This window comes from Micropterus dolomieu, linkage group LG03 (assembly GCF_021292245.1).
Source record: "Micropterus dolomieu isolate WLL.071019.BEF.003 ecotype Adirondacks linkage group LG03, ASM2129224v1, whole genome shotgun sequence".
Classification (NCBI taxonomy): domain Eukaryota; kingdom Metazoa; phylum Chordata; class Actinopteri; order Centrarchiformes; family Centrarchidae; genus Micropterus; species Micropterus dolomieu.
In genome coordinates, this window is record NC_060152.1 from 25382874 (window position 1) to 25410015 (window position 27142).

The 27142-nt window shown below is 42.2% G+C and overlaps 1 protein-coding gene and 1 non-coding gene across 5 annotated transcripts; both read left to right on the forward strand.

Moving 5' to 3' along the window:
• The first annotated feature begins 208 nt into the window (after nucleotides 1–208).
• LOC123967745 (ATPase family AAA domain-containing protein 2-like) lies at nucleotides 209–27142 on the forward strand. 4 transcript variants are annotated; one of them, XM_046043969.1, is made up of 30 exons: nucleotides 209–673; nucleotides 1961–2115; nucleotides 2300–2355; nucleotides 2498–2657; nucleotides 2851–2938; nucleotides 3066–3147; nucleotides 5516–5698; nucleotides 6136–6253; nucleotides 6567–6581; nucleotides 7239–7340; nucleotides 11188–11296; nucleotides 11551–11666; nucleotides 14694–14868; nucleotides 15156–15244; nucleotides 15981–16140; nucleotides 16320–16410; nucleotides 16695–16872; nucleotides 16969–17105; nucleotides 17331–17460; nucleotides 17752–17938; nucleotides 18590–18775; nucleotides 21832–21967; nucleotides 22422–22618; nucleotides 22825–22984; nucleotides 23132–23254; nucleotides 23689–23820; nucleotides 23933–24691; nucleotides 24845–24978; nucleotides 25527–25655; nucleotides 26935–27142. In XM_046043969.1, the coding sequence occupies exons 1-30, from the start codon at nucleotides 476–478 to the stop codon at nucleotides 26965–26967; spliced, it is 4518 nt and encodes a 1505-aa protein (XP_045899925.1). In that variant the 5' UTR covers nucleotides 209–475; the 3' UTR covers nucleotides 26968–27142. The 4 variants fall into 4 exon arrangements, with proteins under 4 accessions (XP_045899925.1, XP_045899926.1, XP_045899922.1 ...); XM_046043966.1 differs by having other exon boundaries at nucleotides 218–673; nucleotides 23689–23853; XM_046043970.1 differs by lacking the exon at nucleotides 6567–6581.
• Nucleotides 18082–18216, forward strand: LOC123969076. The gene has a single exon (XR_006824621.1). It is a non-coding gene; the product is annotated as a small nucleolar RNA SNORA5 (small nucleolar RNA).

The following is a 27142-nucleotide window of genomic DNA, read 5'->3' on the forward strand; positions in this document are numbered from 1 at the left end:
CTGCTGTCAGTACATGGTTTGTGTACTGAATGAGCGCGCGTTTGGTTAGTACGCAGTTTGGAGCAGCAGAGCGCGCTCTAACATCAACCGGAACACTTTTTGAAAAGGTATGCATATCCCTCCGCCTATATTATGTTTAAACGTACTACGACTGGTCTAGAAACGACAACAACATTGACCAGTAAATTGCGCTGCGTCTTAGGTGTGGGGAATACAAAATTTCTGTTAACGTTTGACTTAATTACAAATTTTGCTAAGAGACCTATTTTTCCTGGCGGCAGCTCATTATCTACTTACCTCATAACGTCTGATGACGTTTATGGCGCCAGAAATCAAGGGTTTAGTGAGCGGCCCGTGCATGTCAGTTGGCGGATCTTATCTGTGCCATGTTGGCGGTACCGTAAACGTTAGACAAGGCAGAATAGTGGCTGGTTATCCGTCGTCGACGCTCGTATAAGGTTTGTTTGGAGTCAAGATGGTGATGCTACGCAAGGGTGGCACCTCCGGAGCTGAGCCGGTAGCAGCGACTCCGAAGAGGAGGTCGGTGGAGCTGGATACAAGCTCCGAGTTTCTGTCGCTACTTCCCGCGTCGCAGAGAAAGTCCGCCCGGCTGACCCGGTCCTCCCAGGCCCAGGATGACAGCTTCAGCAGCCCCGAAAACACCACAGCCAATGTGAGCATGTAGACCCAGACCTTGTTAGACAACTACAGCACCACTTACTAGATTATATATTATCCATGAACGCAACTTTGCTCTCCTAGTTTTGTTAGCTTGCTAAGCTAAGGCGCTACAGTGTCAGGTTACTGATAAAGTACCTGACCCCGCAGAGTTAGTCTCTCCTAACATTTAACTAAACTCTGTTGGACAATGTGTTGATTGATCGTGTGTAATGGCCATTTATAAATCATACAGTCAAACTTACGAAGTTAATAAATAAAACAAGCTGAATGTTTTGTTCTGTGTTGTGTTTAATGGACTTGTAAAAATATTTTAAGTTTCCTAGACCAGAATTTGACGTAGCTTAATGTCCCAGATGTCATAAGTTAATTGTCTTAATTGGTGTGTTTTTAGTAAATGTTGTTGTGGAGGGGGTCTGTTCATTCATTAATGAATTCTTACATTAACTCAGTGATTCATTAAGCTTTATCTCAGACTTATCTGTTACTTCATAAAAGAAATTAAATGACTAAGTGTGCTTAATAGTATGTACCCTAAATTGTCACAGAGGCAGCACTATTTTGTAAAAACAGACTGCAGAGCAGGTAGGATTAACTTTGAACGCAGTTTTAAAAACCTATGCTCATAAACTAGTTAAGTATATTCTGAGAGTAAACAGATTTTGCTTACTTTATGGATTAGAAATTAGGTCCTCAAACAACCCACCCTTTGAGATACACATAAAACATTTCAACAAAGTGTCTGCAGAGATTGTGGCCAGCAGTAGCAACCACAGGGCAGATTGTGAATGAAGATATTGTCCCATGAGAAGCAAGGCTGTAGCTTTCTGCCATCTAGCAGTCTGCTGTAGACAGTCACATTTTTTCATCTATTAAAGGACAAAAAAATTTAATTTATAATCCACAAATGTTCCTTTAAGGAGTTTATGCTTAAAATGTATGGATGTTTGTGAATTGTACGAACATTTATAAATTGTAAAATAATTTCAAATCCAACATACTAAAGCCGGCACAAATGAACAGAAATAAATGAGGTTACTGAAAATGTCACATGTAAATAGTGAAGAGCTCACACAGTTTGCTCCACACTCCTTTTGGCTCAGTAAACATTGCAAAGCAGAGAGTCATAGTGGTTTTTTTGCACAGACTTGCACAAGTTAATCAAGACAAATTTATCATGCCAGCCCATGATTAATTAGAATTTTTAATCCAATCGAGCAGACAATAATTTTTTTTTTTTTTATATGCTGTAATCTATAAACTCGTAATGTCACTGTGCCAGGGACATTCTGATATGAAGCAGGATGAAGGAAGTGGTTTCCATCACTCTCTGAGGACCCGAGGACAGAGAGTGAAACTGGAGGTCTCTTTTGCTGACATGGAACCAAAGACCAGCTCCCCTGCGAATGAAGACAAGACTGGAGGATGCTGCACCAGGTAACAGGCTCACCCATTTTAATATTAATGGTAATTGTGCACGTTGACTGCCAACCTCTTGGCAATAAATTCTATAAATATATGCTTTCCATATGTAATGTGATGGAGAAATTGGTGGTAATGGTAAAATATAAAGTGACGTGATTAACTCATGTTTGGTTTTATCTGTCCTTCATCTCTTTAGGAAATCTTCCAGGCTGCAGAGAGAGGGAAATGCATCCAGTGGCAAGCAGCAAGCAGGTACAGTTTCAGTGTCATTTCTTTAAAGCTAACGCTGAAACCTTAAAATAAATAACTCTCAAAGCATGCTGAGAAGCATTCGGTTTTTAGGAGGGTCTGTACTACTAGTAAGCTAATAAAACTGTTCTGTTTTGTGCCCCAGATGTTCCAGATGAAGTGGAGGGGTCGTCCACTCCCAAGAGGAGCCGCTTTAATCTACAGGATGAAGAGGAGGACCGCTCAGTGCGACGTAGTTCCCGTATCACCAGATACAAACTGAATTCCCGTAACCAGTCAGTGCTCTACGACCGCCTCATCACCAAGTGAGTTCAGCAACGTTCACTCCAAGTTCTTTGGGTTCCTTCCTCACCGCTTCTAAGCTGATCCACCACCTCACGTAGTATCTAACAAATAAATTATCATACACAGTGTGCTTTAGGTATAAATGATAATGTAACAAATAATTAGATTAGAGATAAACTTTGATAAAAGGTTCTCCATTTGATTGTCCCTCAGCACAGCTGAAGCTGTCCTCCAGAAGATGGACGACATGAAGAAGATGAGACGGCGACTGAGGAGCAGAGATAGAGAGACTAAAGAAGAGGTAATGACCCTCAGACAGTTTCACTTATTTATTTCCACCTCTCATTGTATCGTATAATATTGTTGACAGCGAGTTGTTTTGGTGTTTGATAATGTGTAACGAGCTTTGACCTGTTTCCTCTGAGCAGCTCGGTGTGTACACCAGAGGCAGAATGAGAAGCTCTCTGAGGACGAATGTAGAGAGCAAAGACACTGAGGAGGAGAACCAAGGTGAGATGGATTAGGTTTAATAAATACCTCAGGCACATATCTGGGGAATACTGTATAATGCATGCTGGTCTGGGTCCATCCAGTTCTGGAGAAAACTTATTTTTTATACATTAGTGTTGCCAAAAGTGCATTCTATAATAACAGAATTAGCAGTGCCACTGACTCAAGAAAATTATTTTCCACTGTTAAAGCGCTACTAAATCCTCCTCCACCACCCACAAACTTGTCTGCTGATACCTTTGCTGCCTTCTTCACAGGCAAAGTGGCGGCTATAACTAGCCAATTCTCTGAAACATTCAAACTCAACCGTTGTAGCAGTCCTACTACATCTTTTCCTCTGCCCTCCCAGGTCAGTGGTTCTTCACTCTCCTCGTTTACTCTTCTCACAGAGAGCAAAGTATCAGAACTCTTGACCTGTAGCCATCCAACTACATGCCCACTGGACCTGATTCCTACGAATTTCCTCCAAGCCATATCTCCTACCGTGGTCCCGACAATCATTTATGTGATAAATACTTCTTTGGCTTCAGGAACCTTCCCGACCACTTTCAAAAGGGCCCGGGTTACACCCTTGCTCAAAAAGCCCTCACTCGACCCACCTCAAGTTGAGAACTATCGACCAGTGTCTCTTCTACCATTTTTATCCAAAACTATTGAACGGGCAGTATTCAAACAGGTCTCAGAATTCCTCTCACGGAATGACCTCCTAGATTCATATCAGTCTGGTTTTAAGAGTGGCCACTCTACTGAAACGGCTCTTCTGTCTGTAACAGAAGCCCTAAGGTCAGTGAAAGCTGCAGCCCAATCCTCGGTTCTTATCCTGCTTGACCTATCAGCTGCCTATGACACAGTCAACCATTGCTATCCGCTCTCTCAGCAATGGGCATTTCGAGTAAAGCGTTCCTACAATGTTTTGTGGCAAGGACAATTATCCTCCTCCCACTGCCTCTCCACAGGGGTGCCCCAAGGCTCAGTCGCATGGCTTCTCTTACCACTGCTACGCAGACGATACGCAACTCTACCTATCCTTCCCGCCAGGCGATCCCACCGTCTCGGCGCGGATCACGGATTGTCTCTCGGACATATCTGCATGGATGAAGGCTTGCCACCTTCAGCTAAACCTCTCTAAGACTGAACTCTTGGTCATTCCAGCCAAGCAATCTATCCACCATAACATCACACTACAAATTGACTCCTCAACCATCAATCCAACCAAGGTGGTGAGAAACTTGGGTGTCATGTTTGATGACCAGCTGTCCTTTTCAGACCATGTTTCTGCTGTCTCTCGGTCATGCCGCTTTGCTCTATACAACATAAGGAAAATCAGGCCCTACCTCACTCAGTACGCCACCCAGCTTCTGGTACAGGCCATGGTTATCTCTCGCCTCGACTATTGCAATGCCCTCCTAGCAGGTCTTCCAGCTTGTGCAGTGAAACCCTTACAAATGGTTCAGAACGCAGCAGCACGTCCGGTTTTTGATCAGCCCAAAAAGACTGATGTCACTCCATTACTCAGTGACCTCCACTGGCTCCTCGTGGCCTCCAGAATCAAATTCAAGTCACTAATGCTTGCATACAGAGTGACTACTGGGTCTGCACCCATCTACCTAAACTCCATAATACAAACTTGCGTTCCTTCTCTGCCGCTACGCTCCTCCAACGAACGCCGCCTGGCTTTGCCATCCCTTCACACAAAGCAGTCCCAGGGAGAAACACCCTAATCCGTGTATCATTTGTTCTTTTTTCAATTGGGAATTCAAAATCAGATATGAATATGAGCTTAGTTAAAAGTCTTCACTTGTCTATACAGATAAATTTGGATTGTGTGCGGCAAATTGAGCCTTGTTTTCTATTTCCCAAAACTTACGTTTATATGTTTCTCATACTCTTTACATTAAATGTCGTAGTGTCGCCAACTTCCTGGTTACACACGTTTCCTATTTTGACTTAAGCATAAATTTGAAGGAAAAACAAGCCCCCTCGACCCTGTACGCAGGATAAGTGGTTGATGGATGGATGGAAAAACAAGCCGTTATGTTTTGTGTTTGATTCATAAATAGCAAATTGTTTTGTAATTGTCCAACGTTGTATTCCCTATTGAATAACACAAGAACAAATGATACACTGAGTCATCTGCGTACACAAGTGTGTTTTCTTCATCAACTTCTGTAGGCTGTCTCTATTGTTATAGCAGAATTGTTTACGTTTTGTTTTTTTAGAAATAATTCTGTCCTAGACGGAACAGATGCTTTTTACCTGCTGTAGAAACCTACACATAGATGGAAACTCAGTGTGTGTGTGTGTGTGTGTGTGTGTGTGTGTGTGTGTGTGTGTGTTTACTTAACAATTTATTTATTCTAATTCACAGGTGTGAATGAGGACGATCACGATGAAGAGGAGGAAGAAGATGGAGAAAATGATGAGGAGGAGGAGGAGGAGGAAGATGAAGATGACGATGAAGATGGCGAGGATGAGGAGGAAGAAGAAAACCAGAGGCGTTATGACTTCAGACAGCGAAAGACTGTTGTTCGCTACCAGGCCCCACAAGACGGTACTGCTTTGTTCAACCTGATCATTTGTTTAAATGGCAGCATGTGAAAGGCTTGAAACAAATTAGGCCTAAATTCTACTTTAGAACTAATTTCCACCATTTTTTTTAGTTTGTGTTTTTAGTTTTGAACCACACTATTAACTCACAGCTCTCACTTTGGTTTCAGTTACTTTAGTGAAGATCTTAGCAAACCTTTACTTGTCAGGTTACTCTACTATGAAGTTCACCCATGCCAAAACTGGATGGTGTATTAAAGCAGATTTGGCATATGAGAAAAAAGATAAATGACAATAAATACTCAAGGTCGAGTCATATTCATAACCTAGTTGAATGTTTTGGAAAAGCCGTATTCTTGTTATAAACTTGTTAAATACTGTACTTCTTAAGCCCCTGTTAGGATTTCGTAGCGTTAAATGAGTTTGCTCTTGTTTTCTTAGAACCCAGAGAGCCCAGGAAGCGCGGTATGTACTTCAAGGACCACTCATCTCCCACGAGACGCAGGTTTAGATTCAGCTCCACGGCCCCCAGGAGTCCCTACAACAGAAGAACCAACAGGTTAGTGTGACGGCTCAGCCTCATCAAGGGATCGGTTTTCTCGGTAACACGTGATGGTCTGATTAATGGCTTGTGAAATACTGCTAGAACTGTAGAAGTCAGCAACAGTGGTTTGACTAATACAGTATCCAGAACAAGATCACACACCTAATCATTCTGAAATGTTTAAATACAGAATACACACTTTATTACTGAAACAACCAGGGCACGCTTTAGTAATAACACTGGGATGGATACTTCACAATTTGACCTCTGTTGCAAAGAAAAATCCTCTTTATCCTGTCCCCCCTCCCCCTCTTCATCCCACCTTCAGGAGTAGTTCTGAGAGGTAAGACCCTCCCTCACTACTTGTTGTGTTTATTGTTTAGTCTGTGTGTTTTTTGGGGTGCTGTCTGTTTGCCACTGTGTTTGTTGATAGTGTGGCACATTCGGGTGGCACTTTATTGGTGTAATGTGTGTAGACAGTGAACCAAACTTCACCAGAACTTAAGTATTGTTTAACTTGTGACCATTGTTTGAAACAGTTTCTGTTATCCAGCTTTGATTTTATTTTATGTGCGTCCAGTTACAAGATTTTTAAAAGGGTTTGGGGGGGAGGGTTTGAATATTGTGTGCTTTTATTTATCACATTGAGCCTTTAAGGTGGGTTCTGCAGTCGAGCCCTCTTTTGTGTTGTTCAGGAGGTGTGTTAATCAGATGTCATGCATGGTATCATTTGAAGTGCTTGGTTGAGCATTATTAAGGTTTCATCAGCAATGTATATACATTTAAACGGTAATACTAATTACTCAGTGGTAATGGTGTATTGTGTTTGTTTTAACTGTGTGTGTTTGGTTAAAGTTAGATTAAATTACTTCACTTAGCATCAATTCTTTTGCTGACAAATCTTTTTGTAGTTTATCTCAATAAATAATTAGGTTAGGATTATTTGATGTTAAGCTTGATAGTTTTAATGATACAGACAAGCATCATCTGCCTTTTGCAGAAGGAGACATGCCATCCACAGTAGTGACTCCACTTCGTCATCGTCTGACGACGAGCAATTTCAGAGACGGAGAAGTAAGAACAGGAGCAGGTCAGTCAACAGGTGAGAGCATCAGTACAGGTAGACAACTGCTGTGTTCTTCAGCAGGTGGGTGGAACACAAAGACAGAAGGATTAAATAAATGCATATCGTGGCTGAACATCTTACTGTGAAAAACATCATACTGCACATTGGGGCCAATGATGATGTGAAGCAACAGTCTGTCTTGAAAGAGGATTTTAATAATCTGTTGAACACAGTCAGCTCTTTGAAAGCTGAGGTGTTTATCAGTATCTATACCGCCAATCAGAAGAGGAGCTGAGAGATTCAGCAGATTGATGGCATTGAACACGTGGCTCTCAACGGCATGTACTGTCCATTCAGTGCATTTTGTCAAATATTTTTACTTTCTGTGGGACCGCAGACATCTTTTTTTTAAGGCAGATGGACTTCGCCTTAACAAGTTAGGAGTAAAATTGTTCAGCTCCAACCTGTTTTACTTTCTGCGTCACTCATCTGTTCCGTCTGCCAAGGACAAGGGGAATCTAAACAAGAAGAAGACATAACACAACATGCCAGAAACCTCAGCCCCCGCCGGAAGAGAGCTCTGATCCAAGAGGAAGAGCCTCCACCTCCCTCACTGAAAACCAACAGTGAGGATTCACCATCTCGACCCCCTATCATCCCCCCCCCCCCCCCCCCCCCCCCCCCCCCCCATATCTAGGTCACCCTTATCTCGGGCGGCTCAGGGGATGGAGCAGGTTGGCCGTTAATCGGAAGGTCAGCGGTTCAATCCCCGGCTCCCCTAGGCTGCATGTCGAAGTGTCCTTGGGCAAGATACTGAACCCCGAATTGCCCCTGGCAGCTGTTCCGCCAGTGTATGAATGTGTATGAATGTTAGTTTCTGTTTGAGCATTTAGGCTCAGTGTATGAATGTGTGTGACTGGTGAATGCAGATGTAGTGTAAAAGCGCTTTGAGTGGTCGCTCCACTCCCATTTTCTCCACCTTAAACCCCCCTCACCATTCACCTCCACCACTGGTTCTATGTCCTCCAGGTTTGACACATGTGTCACAAATACAGCGCATGGCGAAGAAGCCCAGTAAGACTGATGACTGATATGTGCTGGGTCCAGGCTACAAGGAAAATAGCACTCATGACTCTTGCCAGGACAAGCCAGGGCCCAGTGTGCTGGTAGCCTTCTCCATCCCTGTCTTCATAGGTAACAGAAAAAGCATGGTGAATGCGTTAAGAAACAGGAAGCACTCAACATATTTTGCTAATTTAATATTAATTCCTCGTCAGCCGCAGCCTGTCGAAAAAAGTGGGCCAGATAATGTTTTTAACACACTAAATTTAGCTTTGTTAAACGTTAGGTCTTTGGCAGGAAAAAACATTTTTAATCAATGATTTTATAACTACTGACAATCTTAATTTCTTGTTTTTAACTGAAACTTGACCAAGATAACAGTGCAGCTGTCCTTATCGAGTCTACCCCTCCCAACTTCAGTTTTATGAGTGAAGCTAGAGTGCATTAAGAGAGGAGGTGGAGTTGCCATTTTGTTTAATGACTCCCTCCAATGCAAAAAGATGTCTTATGGGAATTTTGCTTCTTTTGAATATGTGGCTCTTCAGCTGAATTCCTCTTCTCGGGGTATTTTTCAAAATATCTACAGGCCCCCTAAAATACTATGCAAACCTTTTTGATGACTTTGGTGAACTGCTGTCTGTAATCTGTATTGACTTTGACTGTGTAGTTATGTTGGTGATTTTAACACCCATGTTGAAAACCCCCAGGACAGAGGGACTAAAGAACTGTGTTGTGTTCTTGATAATTATGGACTGACCCAACATGTGACAGAGCCCACACACAATAAGGGGCACACTTTGGACTTAGTCATCTCCAAGGGTCTAGACATTTCCAAGGTTGTGGTGACTAATGTTGCTCTCTCTGATCATTTGAGTGCTATCTGCGTGCACACAAATGTACAAACAGAGGTAATCACAAAACGGCGTATCACTTAAAACACTAGTGAAATATTTATTCAGGCTTTCTCTTTGACACCCGCCCTCTCACGGGTCTCAGTCAATGAGCTTGTAGATAATTTCAGTTCTAAAATTACAAATGTTATTGATGCCATTGCACCAGCCAAGGTGAAGGTGGTCTCTGGTAAGAGAAGATCTCCATGGAGAAATGCCACGCTGGTTCGAACTAAAAAGAGAGTGTCGAAAAGCTGAACGCAGGTGGCGGAAAACAAATCTCCAGGTTCATTATGACATCTATAAAGAGAGACTACGCATTTATAATTTAGAACTGAGAAATGCAAGGCGGTCTTTCTTCTCTGACATCATCACCGAAATAACACTAATAATGCACGTGGCCTGTTTGCTACTGTTGACAGGCTAACCAACCCTCCTGTGTCTGTAGCCTCTGAACTTCTATCTACCAGGGCCTGCAATGAATTTGCCTCCTTTTTCACAGACAAAATTCAAACAATTAGACAAGCAATCAGTGCCTCCATGTCAGTAACAGGATATGTCTTGTCCCTGTGTCCACTTAAAAGCAATTCATATAGCATGAGACAATTTGATTCTGTTAACCATAAAAACCTGGAGGACATAATAGAACATCTGAAATCCTCCTCATGCTGCCTTCATATTCTGCCAACAGGTTTTTTCAAAAATGTGTCTAAATGCATGGCCTCAGATTTACTAGAAATTGTCAACATGTCTCTCCTCTCAGGTTTTTTCCCACAGGCCCTGAAAACTGCAGTCATTAAGCCACTCTTGAAATAGAGCAATCTAGACAGTTCACTAATGAGCAATTACAGGCCCATATCAGATCTCCCATTTTTAAGTAAAATCATTGAAAAGGCTGTTTATTCAACAGCTTAGTGCTTACTCTGCACTAAATAACTGTTTTGATGTCTTCCAGTCAGACCACACCACAGCACTGAGACGGCTCTTGTTAAGGTCTTAAATGACATCCATTTAAACACTGACAGTGGCAGAATTTCAGTCTTAGTATTATTGGATCTCAGTGCTGCATTGGACACGGTCGACCACAACATATTACTAGACAGACTTGAAAACTGGATTGGACTTTCTGGCACAGTACTAAAATGGTTTGAATCCTACTTAAAGGACAGAGACTACTTTGTGTCTATAGGTAATCACACATCTGAGCTGACAAAAATGACACGTGGAGTTCCCCAAGGCTCCATTCTGGGACCTCCTTTTGTTTAACATTTACATACTTCCACTGGCTCAGATTGTCAAAAACAACAAAATGTTTGTAGATAGATTAAGTGTACTTCTCTGCTTCTCTACTTTATTCTCTTTTCAAAATAATTGTAACTCAATTATTTGCTCAACCCCTCAACCTGTTTTTATTTTCCATTTAACTCTTTTAACCCTGATTGTACACTGCACTGTAACTTTTATTTTTTTTATGTATATTTATAAAATTTTCCTATGTTGCTTTTATGTTTTATGTAAAGCACTTTGAATTACCTTGTTGAAATGTGCTATACAAATAAACTTGCCTAACGATTGTATAATTACAATAGGTCAAAATGTACAACTTTCAATCAATAAAAGGTTTGTCACTTTTTTGTTAATTTATCTCAAGTCATGTAAAGGTGGATAAACAGGAATCTCTTTAAAGCAATAAATCATACTTGTTTGCTTTTGCAACCTCTTAGTGATAGGATTTTACATATTTCTGCCACCCACCGTCCTGTTATTTAATGATGATAATGGCTTATGTGGGGAGAAGTGGGATTAATGCCTTAATGTTTAATACAGTATGTTCTTATTGTAAACACCCCTTATGAAAGTCTAAAATGTTTTAACAAAGTAAAACTGCCAGAAAATGAATCTGAAAGGTGTTTTCTATGTTTTTCTTGCAGATGTCTGCCTATGAACTTTGTGAAAGACGACCTGCTGGGGATCCACAAGGACAGGATGAAGATTGGAGCCAGCCTCGCTGACGTGGACCCCATGCACATAGACAAGACGGTAAGCTGCATTGATCAATGGATAGACACAAACACAGTCTAGTAGTCTGATATACAGGAACGTGATGGTTAATGTTACTGTATTGACTAAATATATCACTTCAAGGTGTTTTTTTTTAAATGCATTATCACAAAGACAATATGGATGAATAGCTGATTTGACAGTTTGTAGGTCAGAGATAGAGATGAAACATTAATCGGGCTGTAGTAGTATTAAGAGCAAACAATCTAAACACAACACTATTTGTCATCCAGGTTCGGTTTGAAAGCATTGGAGGTTTGAGCAGACACATCTCAGCGCTGAAGGAGATGGTGGTCTTCCCTCTCCTCTACCCAGAAGTGTTTGAGCGGTTCAAGATACAGCCTCCCAGGTTAACGGTGCATGTTTTGTTGAAAAGATAAAATGTGGTTAATGGTTTAGCATTCATTTTATACTGTGACTCAATAAATGTCATTTACTTTAAGTGTTCTTGTAAGGAACAGCCAGAAAGAAGAGGCTTATGCTGTGAAAGAAGTTAAATACATCCCAGAGTGGGGAGAGAGCTTTGTCAAAATATTTAAATTCAAACGAACAGGCTTATACAACTTCATATCAGTCCTTTAGTACTGTATACACTTCTGTATTAGACAGCACCTTGAGTATAGATTTTTTAAAAAAATATAAGACGCAGTCAGGATTTGTTTTTGTAGACCCAAAGCATGTCTTAAGTCCCATAGATTAAATTGTCTCTAAATTTTAGTATACATTTTTGGATTGTAATGCTATTGAAACCATAATAATAATATTAATAATAATAACTAGAACTGCAAGCAGTTGAAAATGGGGTCCAAGCCGCCCCCCTCGCCCTGCGGAGGGTGCGCAAGTGAACGTGGCTTCGGGGGGCCCGTGGCGAACAAACTAGAGTTTGAAATTAAAGGGACTTGTGGTTACGGATATAAAATGAATGTACGTCTGTGGAAGTGGTATTTTATATACGATTAATAGCGCCACCAAGAGGTCAATTGACGCCAAATTTCACACAGCCCTTTGGGAGGGCGTGCCAGATGAGGTCCCCGAGTTTGGTGTAGATCGGACGTTGCAAACCTAAGATATGACATCCCATCCTGTTTTAAGCATTTTGTCGAACATTTGTTAGCTTATAATTGTGCCATTTTTTCACGTATCAAAATTCCCTCTACAAACTTTTATCGGCTTGGTCCAGAGATTGTCCGTGCAAAGTTTGGTGCCGATCGGAGTTGCCACTTCGGAGGAGTTAAATATAGTATGTTTTTCAGTTCTTGCGAATTAGCGAAATGAAAACGTCATCACACAAAGGCGTGTCTTATACTATAATATTCGGTAGCATCCCCCCAACACGTATGATGTACTGTCTCTTAGTTATGAGGCAAAATATCTTGTTTTGAAAATGCCATTCAAATGAATGGGATTTTGCCAGGGTATTTGAGCTTCGATTATAGCGCCACCTAAAGGCCGAATTGGATGAAATCTTTCAGGTGTCATCAGGGGCCCCAAATTTTAGATCGATGCAACTTGTGGTTGTGGAGGAACAGATAATTGCTGTTATACAGCGCCACCTAGGAGGTAATTTCATCAAATTTTGCACAGCCCCTCGAGGGGACATGAGATATTAGGGCTCCAAGTTTGGTGTTGATTGATTGGCCGTTCCAAACCTATGATATGAAATCACTTCCTGATTTTTAGCGTTTTTCACAAAGATTTGTTAGCTTATAATTAGGAAATTTAGTCGCGAATCAGAAAAAAACGGCTTCGTCCATAGATGGTCCGTGCCAAGTTTGGTTTCGATTGGACTTGCGGCTTCAGAGGAGTTAATCAAAATAGTTTTTTTTAGTTATCGCAATGTAGCGAAGTCTAGGCGGAAATGGGCGTGGCCTATACCAGGAGATTCAGCTCGATCCCCTGAACACGTGGCTATAACAGGGTGTCCGCGGGGTCTTAAAGTCTTAAAAGGTGATAAATCAAGGTATTACATTTTGAAGATATTTTTGCCAATGTGAAAATCCTGTTTGTCCAAAAGTTTGTTTACTAAAAGTGTAGGTGAACGTATTTATTTATAATGCATAGCCAAAAATACTAGACAGGCAGTGAGTAGCGACTGTGTGATTCGTCTTTGTAACATTAGGTGCAGGGATCTACCGTGTGCCTATTTCACTCTGAAACGCTTTAAAAAATAGATCCGTGCGAACCGGAAAATGATTTACGAATACAAACGACCGTAATCTCCCACCCTGCCGGACCCGCAATGCTAATCGTCCAAAAGGTAGTCGGAGTGGCGATCAGGAGTAACGGGATTCACCTGGTTGGTAGGTCGCTCTATGGCCACTTGAACAGCCCCATTCCTGGAAAAACATGAGCGAGATGGTCCGCCAGCAGCGGAACATATATATGTATATATGAAATTATATTGAATATATTAACATAATGAATATATTAATATCAAACTTACAGTTTACTATTAAATTAACAATATACTTTTAATTTAGTGTTATAATATTATACTAATACAGTCATTTAGACTAGTTCCTCCTCCAGGTTGTGCCTGTGCTACACCGCCTACACTACTTATTTATTCACTCCTGGTGTATTTGAATTTTGTTGTTTTCATCGAGTGGTCGATGAAAGTTATCACACATATCATTGCAGGCAAGCTCACATTAGCTAGTTTAAACCAACTAAAACATAAAATTACACTATGTTTCACATGATTTGCTGTAATGATGTGTACATAAACGTCATAGCCTATGTAAGATCGCAGGAAATCTGACCGGTCCCGTCCTTCACATAGAAAACTGTTGGCCCATTCAGGCTGTTATAGGCAACTGAGAAAGTTGGTGAATGCCTCAATTTTGAAAAAAATGACACAGGAAATTAATTTGTTATACATATATTTAAATTCCTTTTAAAAACTCAAATGTCCCTTTTTAAAGGTGTGTGTGTGGCTGATTTTAATCGGTTACAGCTCAAAGTGGCGCGGCAGTCTTAAAATATGTTGAAAAGGTCTTAAAAAGGTATTGAATTTAACTTCAGGATTCCTGTGTATATACCCTGTATAAGGTTTTTGATATGCGCCTTCGTATGCGGGAATTACAGTGATTTGAAAGTGCAAAACTTTGGATGTTGCTTGTAGTGCCCCCTAAGGGTAGAAGTGAGCGAATCTCATGTGTCTGAACCTACCCTGTGAGTTTCATGTCTGTAGCATTTACCGTCTAGGCTGCAGTATTTAAATTTGGCGAAAAATAAAAACGAGAACGATTCCAATAGGGTTCCCAGCTCCACTGGTACTGGGAATCCCAGACCACACGGGCTTGGACCAATAATAATAATAATAATAATAATAATAATAATAATAATAATAATTGTTGTCATATTTTCTCTTTAGGGGCTGTCTATTTTACGGTCCTCCGGGCACAGGGAAAACCCTCGTAGCCAGAGCGTTGGCCAATGAGTGCAGTCAGGGGGAAAGAAAGGTGTCTTTCTTTATGAGGAAAGGAGCTGACTGTCTCAGTAAGTGGGTGGGTGAATCCGAGAGACAGCTACGACTGCTTTTTGATCAGGTAAACCAAACTCCTCATCAACATACACCATACTATTTGGGATAGATGGAGATTGTCCGTTTATGTTGCAAGTGCGATTGATTGATTCCTCTTTAACAAAAGATAATCTGATCAACAAAGAATATCAGATAACAACATATATTGTAAAAGCTAGCGCTATATTTTTATACACTATATTGCAACACGTTAACTTGTAGATTTGAATAAAAGGCCTGCACATCATCTAGTATCGGGTCTAAAGATAATGTAATCTGTAGCTGATTGAATTCCTATTGAATTGTTTGTAGGCTTACCAGATGCGTCCGTCCATCATCTTCTTTGATGAGATTGATGGTTTGGCTCCAGTCAGGTCCAGCCGTCAGGACCAGATACACAGGTGAGAAGCCTTCCTGTTCTTATTTTGTACAGTACATGTGTGGTGATTGTACTGAAGTTAGAGTGTAAAATGTACAGAGTGGGTTGCCAGATGTATTTTAGAGAAATGTTAAACTATATATTTTTTTTTCTTAAATCAGCATTTAGCATTGACCGTCATCCTAATTCATGCTTCACTTGAGAAGAATCACAGTTAAGTTCATAACCAACATTACATAATTGCCGCCAGAATGGTGCAGCTGTCACAAGTCATATTTAATGTTGTGCACCACCTGAAATTTGATAAGACCTGGATGCAGCTGCAGCTACACAAACATATCTCACTCAGAATTGAAAACAAAGAAGGTATACAACCCTTGAATCTCTTGTCTGTCCCAACGTTATTGTGAAAACATCGCATGCAGAAAACTTGGGTTTTTAACTTTTGAGGCAGTTGGTGGCCAAACAGAAAATAAAGTTTCTTTAAGAATGGAAATAGTTTTGAATGACTGAACAATAATTGAATACTAATTCCTCCATTAGATAAAAGAAAGTAGCTACATCAGATTTTTCAATAAGGAAATAGGGTCTTTTTTTCAAGGGTACTATGAAACTGTTCTTGAAGACCAAATCTGTGACCTTGATATAGTACAATCCGACATGATTAGTTTGTCTCCGTGAACTGCAGTTACATCCTCTTTGTTACCGGGACATGGCTTTGACCATTTAGAAAACATAGTCTTTTTCTGTCTCTGTAGTTCCATTGTGTCGACCCTGTTGGCTCTTATGGATGGATTAGATGCTAGAGGAGAGGTTGTTGTGATAGGCGCTACAAACAGACTGGATTCCATCGACCCAGCTCTGAGAAGACCAGGGCGCTTCGACAGAGAGTTCCTCTTCGGCCTGCCGGACAGAGAGGTGAGAACCTGTAGATGCCCTTTGATGCTTGGTAGAGACAATAAAAGAGAAAATTGACATGTGGGTTGTGGTCAAATCTGAGTGCACTCAAATGATTTTGGGCTGAAACTGTAGAAGGCTGTCAGATCGCAAATGTTGGACCTGAACTTGAAATGCTGTGATCTTTTTTTGTATGGCAGGCGAGAAAGGACATTCTGAAGATCCACACCAGACAGTGGACTCCACCGCCTTCTGACACTTTCCTGGAAGAATTGGCAGATAAATGCGTTGGTATGTTTAAATTTAATGATGCAAAAACAGCAGTACCTTACAGCTTAAAATATAAACATCTTTCTAAACTTTCCCAGTACAGATCACACTTTAATGTGATTTTAAAAATGTCAATCTTGGGTGTTCAATTGCACCATCTACCGGTACAAAACCTGTGTCTCAGAACCATTATCTCCGGTCAGATCATTTACACAGAAAACTTTGTTTTGCAGACCTTCAACCACACACTGGATAGTGAATGTCTTACTGAGCGTTATATCAGTTGGTCTCTCTTTGCTTGCCAGGTTATTGCGGAGCAGACATCAAGGCAGTGTGTTCAGAGGCTGCCCTGTGTGCGCTGCGGCGTCGCTACCCACAAATCTACTCCTCATCGCAGAAACTGGTGCTTGATGTCAACTCCATCGCTATCACAAGCAAAGACTTTATGTCAGCCATGTCCAAGATGGTGCCTGCTGCCCAGAGGTATAAACAAAATAACTGTTCTAATGTAAACATTTCCAGTGCCACACACCTTGCGTGTGGTTCTTAAGTAAATGTGATGCTGATCTTGATTTTTAGGGCAGTGGTGTCACCAGCCAAGGCCCTGATACCCGCCATTCATCCTCTGCTGAGCGCCACTCTGCAGAACATCCTCCACGCAGTCAGCAGGGTGTTCCCGCATGCTGAACAGGGCTTAAAGAGGAAGAGAGAACAAGGTGCAGTCTTGCTTCATCTTTTTCTTAGTTTTGCATTCATTTATTCTTGCACTCATTTGTTCTTTTCATGGTCCTGTATTCTTTTCACTTAATTTAACATTCATTTCCATTTCGTCCATAAGTAATCCCAAAAGAGAACACACTTCATTTGTTCTTTTGCCAACCTCTTCTGGGACACCAGGAGTAACTGCTGTACTGTGTTTGTGTGCGTGTGTTTATTTCCAGATGTGGCCTGTGGTTTGTCTGAGGATGATCTGATGTTCAGTGATGAGGACTCAGAAGTCCTTTCCAGTGGACAGACCTCTCACTCCCAACCCAAAACACCTGCTGCTAAAGGACTTCTCAACCTCAACAGGTTGGTTTACCATTATGCAGGAAGGACTGTTATACATTTGTCTCCTTATTCTCTCAGATAATGTTAATAAATATTATTGCACATAATTTCTCAATCAATCTTAGTCGTAGTTTTTTATATTGGAAAATACTGATGATGTACCTTTGGGAGTTAACACTGCTTTACTTAAGACTTCAGTAAGTTGTCTGTCCCAGTGACCCAAACATTTTAGGCAAATTAATGGGCCCTTGAAAAGTTAACCTAAATGTTCCTACAACTTTACTCATCTCAGCGTCTTCTCTCCTTGTGTAGGAGTGTGCTGAGCCACCCAACCTCATACCGTCCGAGGCTGCTGTTGGAGGGCAGACCAGGCTCAGGTCAGAGCGCCCACCTGGCCCCTGCTGTCCTCCACGCTCTGGAGAAATTTACTGTGTACACACTGGACATGGCTGTACTGTTTGGAGCCAGTGCAACTGCACCGGAGGAGACTTGTGCTCAGGTAGAAGAGATACCACTATGCAAAATAAAAATACCTGTAAATGGTCATTTATGTACACATTCAGTGACTTAAAGTAATTCAGATCCAACATCCCTGATATCAGGCCTCGCACAGAACCGGGATAAACTAGACAACTTAACTTTTGCAGCCTTGTCAAATTCAGTGTGTTCTTTTCAATGGACTTCACTGGCCAAAATGGCTGCCACAGTAACTGTAGTTCATGGGCCCCACCTCCTTCCGCCATGGGCAGTGGGGATAAATATGTACTACAGACAGATACTCATATGAATGAGCAATGATGGTGGCAGGGGTGAAGGAGCTGTCACGTTACCAAAAGTAATATCTGGAAGTTTCATATTTGTCAAAAAAACAAAAGTATTCAATTTACAGTGAGGTGAAATGGTTTTGAGAGAGGCTTTAACCTGGAAATTTTTTTTCTGCATTAGTTTAATGCCACTGTATAATCTCCTCTCCTCTTTTTAATGTTGTCATCATGCCTTTTTATTTATGCATTTAGTTTTTATCACCCCGTCATATTGATCCCCATCTTATGTTCTGTGAAAGTGCCACTGTTGTGAATGCTCGTCTGTAGATTTACATCCAGTTTTTATTCATATCCATACCATATATTAATGTTCGAATGTTCTGCAGATCTTTGTTGAAGCGAAGCGAACCTCTCCCAGCATCCTGTACATCCCTCACATCGGACAGTGGTGGGAGACAGTGGGTCCGGCCTTAAGAGCCACCTTCCTCAGCCTGCTCAGCTCCATCCCTGCCTTTGCTCCTATACTACTTCTGGCTACGTGCAGCCTGCAATATGACCAACTAAGCATGGAGGTATGGAAAGAGAGTGATAAAGTAGTGGTGATACATTAGAGCATAGCGTTTAAAGGGGACCTATTATTATGCTAATTTGCAGCTCTATATTTTTATTCTGCAACTCCACTGGAGCTTTGCATGATTCATATTCAAAGAATCCTTTTTTATACTGGCCCTTTATGCAGTCCCTCAGTTCATCTGCAACAAGCTGTTAGCTTCTGTCTCTTTAAAAACCTCCTCCCTAAAAGCCTTTTTTCTGAATGTCCAACTCCTGAAAGCCTACAGAGGGGCAGCAGACCTGACCTGTGCACCCTTCGCACTACAGTAACTTACCCCATTGGTAAGCGATACTGTTTGTCAGACCACAAATGACTCAAGAATTAGGTTGGAAAAATGATAGACATCCTATTAGCTTAGTTGACTCAGCCTGTACTGGGAGGTCGTAGGCCTAAATGAGTGTTGGTTAGGGTGCATCACATTTGAATGGGAAATTTTAATTTCAAAATATCAATTTGGCTGGCATTGCATTTTGTTCCAATTAACATAAAAATGAATTTTGCAAAGTTTTGAGGAATTCCATTGAGATTTAGGGGTGCCACCTAACACATGAACTTTGGCGAAATTTTGAAAAATGTGCAATTTTTAGTCTAATTGCCAAAAGGTTGACCTGGAAATGTTGAGTACAGTGAACTTTTACAGTAACATGTTCTATAGGGTTATCAAAGTAAAAGTTGTTTGTTTGCCCTTTGGCCAACTTGGGCATTTCTCAGAATTCAACTTTCAAGATTCTCCATTCATTTGTCCTAAAGACAAAATGAATGGAGGTCAATGGGACACGTTCACGTGGCCTTGCGCTGAATTTTGTGCGGCAGTGATGGATGTCGGACACACATATAAAGTTTAATTGACTTATTGTTAAACACAAGGGCCGATACTGACACACTTAAAAGAACAAACCCTCTCTAGTGGCTAACTCACTGGCAACTTACAGGGCCTAATGGTAAGAGCTGACATTAACTAAACTTCAAACTTAATTGCTCAGTCTGTGCCAGAGTCTGCTCTATTGAGCAACATCACCAGGGAGAAAAAGAGAGGAAATGGAACCGGAACTCTGAACCTAGCCAGTGCATCTCCCCCCAGATATGTCCACCCAAGAGTAACCGTCCTAATCAGGAATTGGTTTGCGTTTGCAGCGGCGAAGGTTTGGCTGTTGGTTGCAGTCATGTTCAACTGCCTGCAGCACATTCTGCAGGTGCTACTCCTTCCTTGCCACTGCGATGAAGTCGGATGTGAGCTTGACGCCACGCTCGGCACAGTCATTGACCACGTACATTGACCTCACTTTTTTTTAACCGCAGCATTGGTCACCTATTCCTTCACATCGAAAGACGTAAATTCTGGATCAATGTGCAGCTGGTGCATCCCAAACCAGCAACCCTTATTGGTGAGGTCAGCCAAGCTGGTGGTTGGCAAGAGGGTGGGGAACTTTGGCTTGCCAAAGCCAGTGACAACGCGCTGCTCAGGGACGTGCATGGGGAGATCAGCGGGCTTGTGCTCCAAGATCGCTCTGGCAAGTGCACGCTTGTCATTATTGGGCACCTTGCTGCTGAAGAGAGCCAGGGGTAGCATCTCACCTGTCAGGTACCAGCGATGCCTCTCCAGCGCCTTGATCGCTGATGTTGCAATGCCCTCATCTACAGCCTTGTATACCTGCAGGTGGGGGTAGAGTGTCAGGTCATTCCAAGCAGCATCCGATGTGAAGCTCCATCAAAGCCAGCTTGAGAGTATAGAGCAGCTTGGCCATCCATCGTGCCTTGTGGAGCGCTCCCGGTTATTGGAAGTTCACTGCAGTCTGCTCTTCACCATCTGCATCCAGAAACACAAGACACAAAACACAACACAAACTCATGGTAGTCACCTTGCTTTTGGTCAGTGACTTCTTTTGCACACCTGACAAGTTCAGCACGTAAATTGCCCAGGAGTGGTTACTCTGTGTTGCCAGGAATGTAGCGGGGCCGTTGGCTGCTTGATTCTTGTGGCAACAGGTTCCATTTCTCTCTCAGACGTGTGAACAAGGTAACCTCTGGCGAGCGTGATGACTCCACCTACAGGTCTGTGAAAACCTGGTTCAGGAGGATCTCACCAATGTGGTGCCGGCAGCCAGACCAAAGCAGTGGTCGGCCCAGTGAGAGCTGTATGGCAATGCAGGCTGCTGTGAGATGGCTGGTGTTTGACGCAGTGGTGTCAAATGCCATTGTTGACAACCTGGTCAGCGCAGCACCAGTCCTACCGCAACTTGCATGTCAACCGGGCAATGATCACTCCACATGCCTCATTGGTCTGCTTCTTATACGCTGGGACACCAAGCAGTTTCAGCCGCTCTGCATCTCCAACCACCACTGTAAGACGCTCCTCCAACTGGCGCACATTGCTGAGCATTGGTGTTAACTTCCTGTCCCAGTGTAGGGTGCACAATGGAGGTGGTGTCCACTGCTTGTGCTGTTCCTCACTGATTGTCTCCAGCACTTGGCATCTTGCTCGGTCAGCTGTTGCATAAGATGCAGAGAGATGTGTACATTCACCGCCTGACTCTGCAACAAGGCCACGCGTGAAGGCAGCCTGTTGCATTGGTGACATCTTCAACCTTGGTCGGCTAAGGGTGTCATGTGGAATGAAGACGTTTTCCGCAGCTTGTTGTTAGCATTGACTAGGTGTAATGAGCACCAAATACCTATAAATATGACTTAAATGACTTATGATAAATAAGTATACAAAGACACAACTACAGATATGATAGTAATATGTAACAATACATACCTCCCAAAATACATACCTCCAAAACTTAGTCATCAGTAGTCCTGAGCACAGTGGTCAAAAAATTGAGACTGAGCAGGTGAATAGGCACGTCCCTGTACTTCGTGGGTGTGCTGTGCCTGAGCACTGGGGTTACTTTTGGGATTACTTTTACATTTGTTTACCTCATTATTTCAAACGTTTGTGCATCTAATTGTCTTGAGCATAAAAGGATTCTCTCAGACAGAAACACAACCCATCTCTTACCTTTCTTTTCTCAGGTGCAGGAGTTGTTTCGGGTGGAGTACGGAGAGGTTTTCCATGTTCAGGTCCCCACCATCAGAGAAAGAAGAAATTTCTTTGAGGATCTAATCCTGAATCAGGCTTCCAAGGCCCCCGCCTCAAAAAAGAAAGCTGGTGAGAAATAGGAGTGTAGTAAGAAAATAAAGATCTTAAGGGCTGTAGTGCTTCTTAAATTCAGGGAATGCTATGCTAACATAGCGTTTTTCAGGGTTCATAGTTCAAGTTGCTGGTGTTCACATCCACGCTTCAAGTGGAGAAGGTTGGAGCATTAATACAGAGAGGAAGGATGTCTGATCACTAAAAATCTATGTGAATGTTGTGAGAATAAATGTATTACTTATTTTTAGTAAGTGTGAGTGAAACAGTGTAAAATCCTAGTAGGTGTAGAAGAATCTCTTCACTCGTGTGAAATGGACAGTTTGAGTGGAAATCCTGTTAAATGATCTAACTTCTGTTTAGTTGGTGGTACAGTGTGGTGTTGCTCATCTCTGATTTGTCAGCTGCAGACTAAAAATGAATGTTACCAAGATAAATATATATAATGGAGCAAGACTTTCACTTCCTTCAGTGCTCCATGCTTTGGAGGTGCTTCCTATCGCTCCTCCGCCTCCCCCACGTCAGCTGACAAAGGAGGAGATCCAACGATTGGAGGAGCAGGAGGAAGATACCCTGAGGGAGCTTCGCCTCTTCCTGCGTGATGTCACCAACCGCCTGTCCCAAGATAAACGCTTCAAAGCATTTACAAAGCCTGTTGATTTAGAAGAGGTAGTTGTTCCATTATATTTTATTGACTCATATTACCTGATAACGCATTACTTGAGACTGATTCATTGTTTGGCCAACTTAGAATAATGTCTCAACTCCAACAGTTTGTTGTACTGTCTTACATCATCCATCATTATATCCAGTGTTTAGTTTGATACATTTTCCCCATATTGTACTCACAGCAGCGTCTTTGTCATGTGATTTAGGTGCCAGATTATGCTGAGGTGATTAAGAAGCCTATGGACCTGTCAACCGTTCTCTCTAAGGTCGACCTTCATCAGTATGGGTCGGTTAAAGAGTTCCTCCAAGACGTGGATCTCATCTGGCAGAATGCCCTTGAATACAACCCAGACAGGGACCCCTCAGGTACACACATCGTGAACAGTAAAAACACACTCTGCTCGAAGAGAACATATTTTGTATTAATACTTAGAGTAACCAATTACTATAATGCATCTCTTTGTAACGTAAAATTTGCATTCTTGCTAATTTGAATGTGTGTGTTTCCTGCAGACCGTCAGATCCGACACAGAGCATGTGCACTGAAAGACACCGTCCATGCTATCATCAGAGATGAACTGGATGAAGATTTTGAGAAGATTTGTGAAGAGATCAAAGTGTCACGCAGCACAAGAGGTGAATGCTTTATGCATGAGTGTTTACATCCAAAAAGTTAGTTTGGGGATGTACCGAAAGTTAAGACAGTAAGTTAGGCTAGCTGTTGTAGACTCAGGGATTACACTGAGATTCTGTGTGAGCCCAGTTTCTAAAATATTAACCAGTATCGATATTAACGTTCAGTGACTAAAAACATTTACTGGCTAATTTTGAAAAGCTTCTTATGAAGCATCCTGCACTAAGCTTATGCTTTAAATTTGATGCTTTGTTCCATTTTCATTCCCGTATTCACCTATTTTGTCATTTAAGTCACTCACTCTCACAGTAATAACTTTAGCTTGTGCATTTTTCAAATTTCAGAATACATAGCTTGTTTAGGTGTACAAAAACAGTTTTACAAGTGTGTAAAATGACCAAAAAATCATTGTGCTGTCTTTGTTTGACTACCTCAGATTGCTCCACTGTCCAGTTTGCTCCCTCCTTCTACCATGTCCTTCCCAAACAGTCCAAACCCCCTGCTGAGGTGGACATGACCCAGCAAAGAGAGCTGGCTGGAGCCACAGCTGCAGTTACTCCCACTATAGGTGCCTCTGCTGTTACAATGCCTAAAATCTTAGGTAAAGATGGCACTGTACTGAAGATAACAAATTAAATCATATACTTCACAATGAACTAAATCCCCTTGTGTTTCTCCAGCCCAGAAGAAGAAAAGGCGGAAGAGTCGCTGGTCCGCTGGCGTCTTTGCAAAGAAGAAATCTTCCTCCTCTCCTCACACGTCCAGAGATGACGCGCACTTGGGATCGGATGAGGAAGAGGAAGATGGGGATGAGGAGGAGGAGGAGGAGGTTGGGAAGGGGGGAGGAGGAGCAGAGTGTGATGGGCGGACCGAAGGAGAGGAGGATCAGATGACGGTCGATGTAGAGTCAGGGACCACACCAGCTCAGGAAGGTAGTTTGGGGCCCACTGCGAAGGAGCAGGACAGTCAGGAGGGAAGAGAGGAGAGGAGTCAAGCTGCTGAAGACAAAGTTATCTTGTGTGAAACAGGGAACCCAGAAAATGATGAGCAGACACAGAACGAGCAAAAAAAGGTGGATAAAGCTGTCAAAGATCAACCAGGAAAGTCGGAGGAAAACCAAGTGTTGACAAAGGCAGGAAACAAGAACAGCGAAACCATTTCAGTGAACACTAACAAGGACAGCCATACTCGGACAGAGGGATTTACCCAGGGACAATTCAACACAGAGAAGAGTGGTGAAACTAAAAGCGAAATGCTGACAGAAACTGAGACCGACAAATGGCAAACTGTTACGCGGGCAGACGACAGGAACAACAAGGTAGAGACTGTAGAGGAGGCAGAGCAGAACAGCCATGCTGAACCGATGGAGGTGGAAGCAACAGAAACCTCAGCCACAGACGCCTCTGCAGCTGCCAGAGGAGAGGACGACACAGGCACAGGTTTGATATTAGCAAAGCCTGGCTCTTTAAGTGGAAAGAAAATATCAAGAGAAACTCTGATATTAAATCCTTAACTAAAGAGAGTTTTCTAGAGAGTACAAGGTGCATTTACAATGTTCCAGCAGACTGTCATCCATTTCTTTTGTGTCTCAGAGCGGAGCGAGAGGCGCATGACTCGCTCTCTAAAGAACGCTGTTCTGCAGCAGCAGAAATTCGATGTGGACAAAGCTCTGCAGATCCTGGACCAGGAAACTCCTCCTCTGGTGCTAGACGGAGAAAAACTAAAGGTGTGTGGGATACTCTGGGCGTCAGGCTTATTCTCCAGTCTTCTGTTGTTACTGGTCAGACAGGTTTTCTGCATTTTGACTTTACTCAAGCCCTAAAAAAACTCCCTGCAAGAAGTTTGACCGCTCCTCTGTACTTTTCTCGTTGGGTCAAAGATGTTACATATTTCTAAAAATGAAATGCACTCAAACATTTAAGATATGGAGGCCCTTTCTGTATTTTTGACTCTACAAGAACGTCTTGATAAATAGTAGGAACCCATAAATGTCCCATTGCAATTATTTGATTAGCAGATTATATTGTTCCCTTCTTCACCTAAAATGCAACATATTTGGTGAATAGTGCGTCTTTGTATTTGGGGATAAGTAGGTGAATTGAAGTGAAATATGCAGTAAATATATTAGTAAATGTTTTGTATTTTTTATTTTGTGTTATCCTTCCGCCATCTTATACTCTTGGACTTTTTCTCCACAGTAGAGTTTGACTCAAACTCAAAATGTAATCTGCATGTCATTCATTGTTCTCTCGGCTTTCTTCCTCGTTTCTTCAGGAGTTGTTGGAGAGAGTAGTGACCAAGACTGAAGGCTACGAGGTGTACAAGCTGGAGAAACTGTATGCGCTGCTCTGCCAGAGCATCTATAGACACAGACGAGACTACAACAAAACGGCACTTATACAGGTTAGTATTGGACTGTGCTGATGTGACTGCAGATATCTGACGTGTCATGGCAAAGGTTTAACTTGCAACTTGCGACCTAAACAATGGCTAGTTGAGAACTAGTAAAGCCTAGTTCACACTACACAATTTTTAGCCCGATTTGCCCCTTGGCGACCGTCAGGCTGTGATCGGGAGTAAATCGGCGGTCGATCGGTGGTCACCGGTCGTTATGTGTGAACTACTCAACGACGCGTCAAAATGGCTCCCCGACACATCATCACCACATCGCTGACGTCTGCCAGATATCTAGCATGCCAAATATCTGGAAGAGTCGGCCAGCTCGACATCCACATCTAGCCAATGTGAGCTGGTAGAGCAGGCAGCTACTTTTTTTTCTCTGCAAAACACTTTTTACTCCACTCCAGCTCTCTCTGTAGCTCAAGAAATCCCTGATGCCTGCGTGTGCTAATCCATTCTTTCACCCAGATTCTTTGTCTTTATAATTTCAGTCTTTATAATAACAAACAGCTGTTTCATGTGTAGGATCGCGTCATTTCCCATTTCCTGTGTTTTCTTGACAAAATGTGGTTTAGAGACCAGCGTGGGGTGACCCAGCTGCTGTCAGCTCGTGTAGTCTGTGACCCCCTATCACCGATCAGTCACGTAGTGTGAACGCCACAACGACTTCAAGACTCCCGTCACAAGAAGGCCGATGCTGGAAGTCGTGTAGTCTGCATGAATCTTAAGGCATGCCTGTGAGCCCAACAGCAGAATCTTGACACACCTCATGGTTAACATTATTAGTGCTGCTCCTGCTGAGCCAAAACGTCTGCTGTAAAGGAGGCTTTTGATATTTTTGTAGCCATAAAAGTATTTTTAAACCTGGGCCCTATTTTTAAAATTAGGTAAACACAAAATGCTTCTTTTTGCCACCGGCAAGCGAGTGACTCCTGGAAATCGCATGAGAGGCGAGTTGTTGGGGGGAAAATGTTATTCCAACACAACAAACTCATCTCTCCAACTCTGACTCCAGTTTCTACCATCATCTTCGTGTAACTCCTCACCTGTCATGAGGTTTCACAGCGAGGATTGTCTTTGAGCGAGACTTCTGTTTCTTGTTAAAGACAAAGGGTGTCTCTGGGAGTCACTCATAGCCATCTACTGCACGGATTCCAAAACATTTCGTACATTGCCAGTGTTACGTAATGTTAATTGAATTTGTTGATGTTCTTAACATACAGAAGATGGTACTTTAATGTTTCTAATCTATTGTCCTTTCCTGGTCTTCTGGTTTGATTAGGAGTTGGAGCAAGAGATTGAAGACTTCTGTTGACTTTTCTACAGGAACATTGTGTACTTTTTTTTTTTTTTATCATCATCCTCTTAGCTGTGTAAATATACAGATATTGGTTCTATTTTCATAGAAACCTACAGGCACCTCTGTGCATTAACTAAATCTTTGTATTACCTCCTTTTGTTTATATTTAATTAAATGGCTTTCCTCTCCA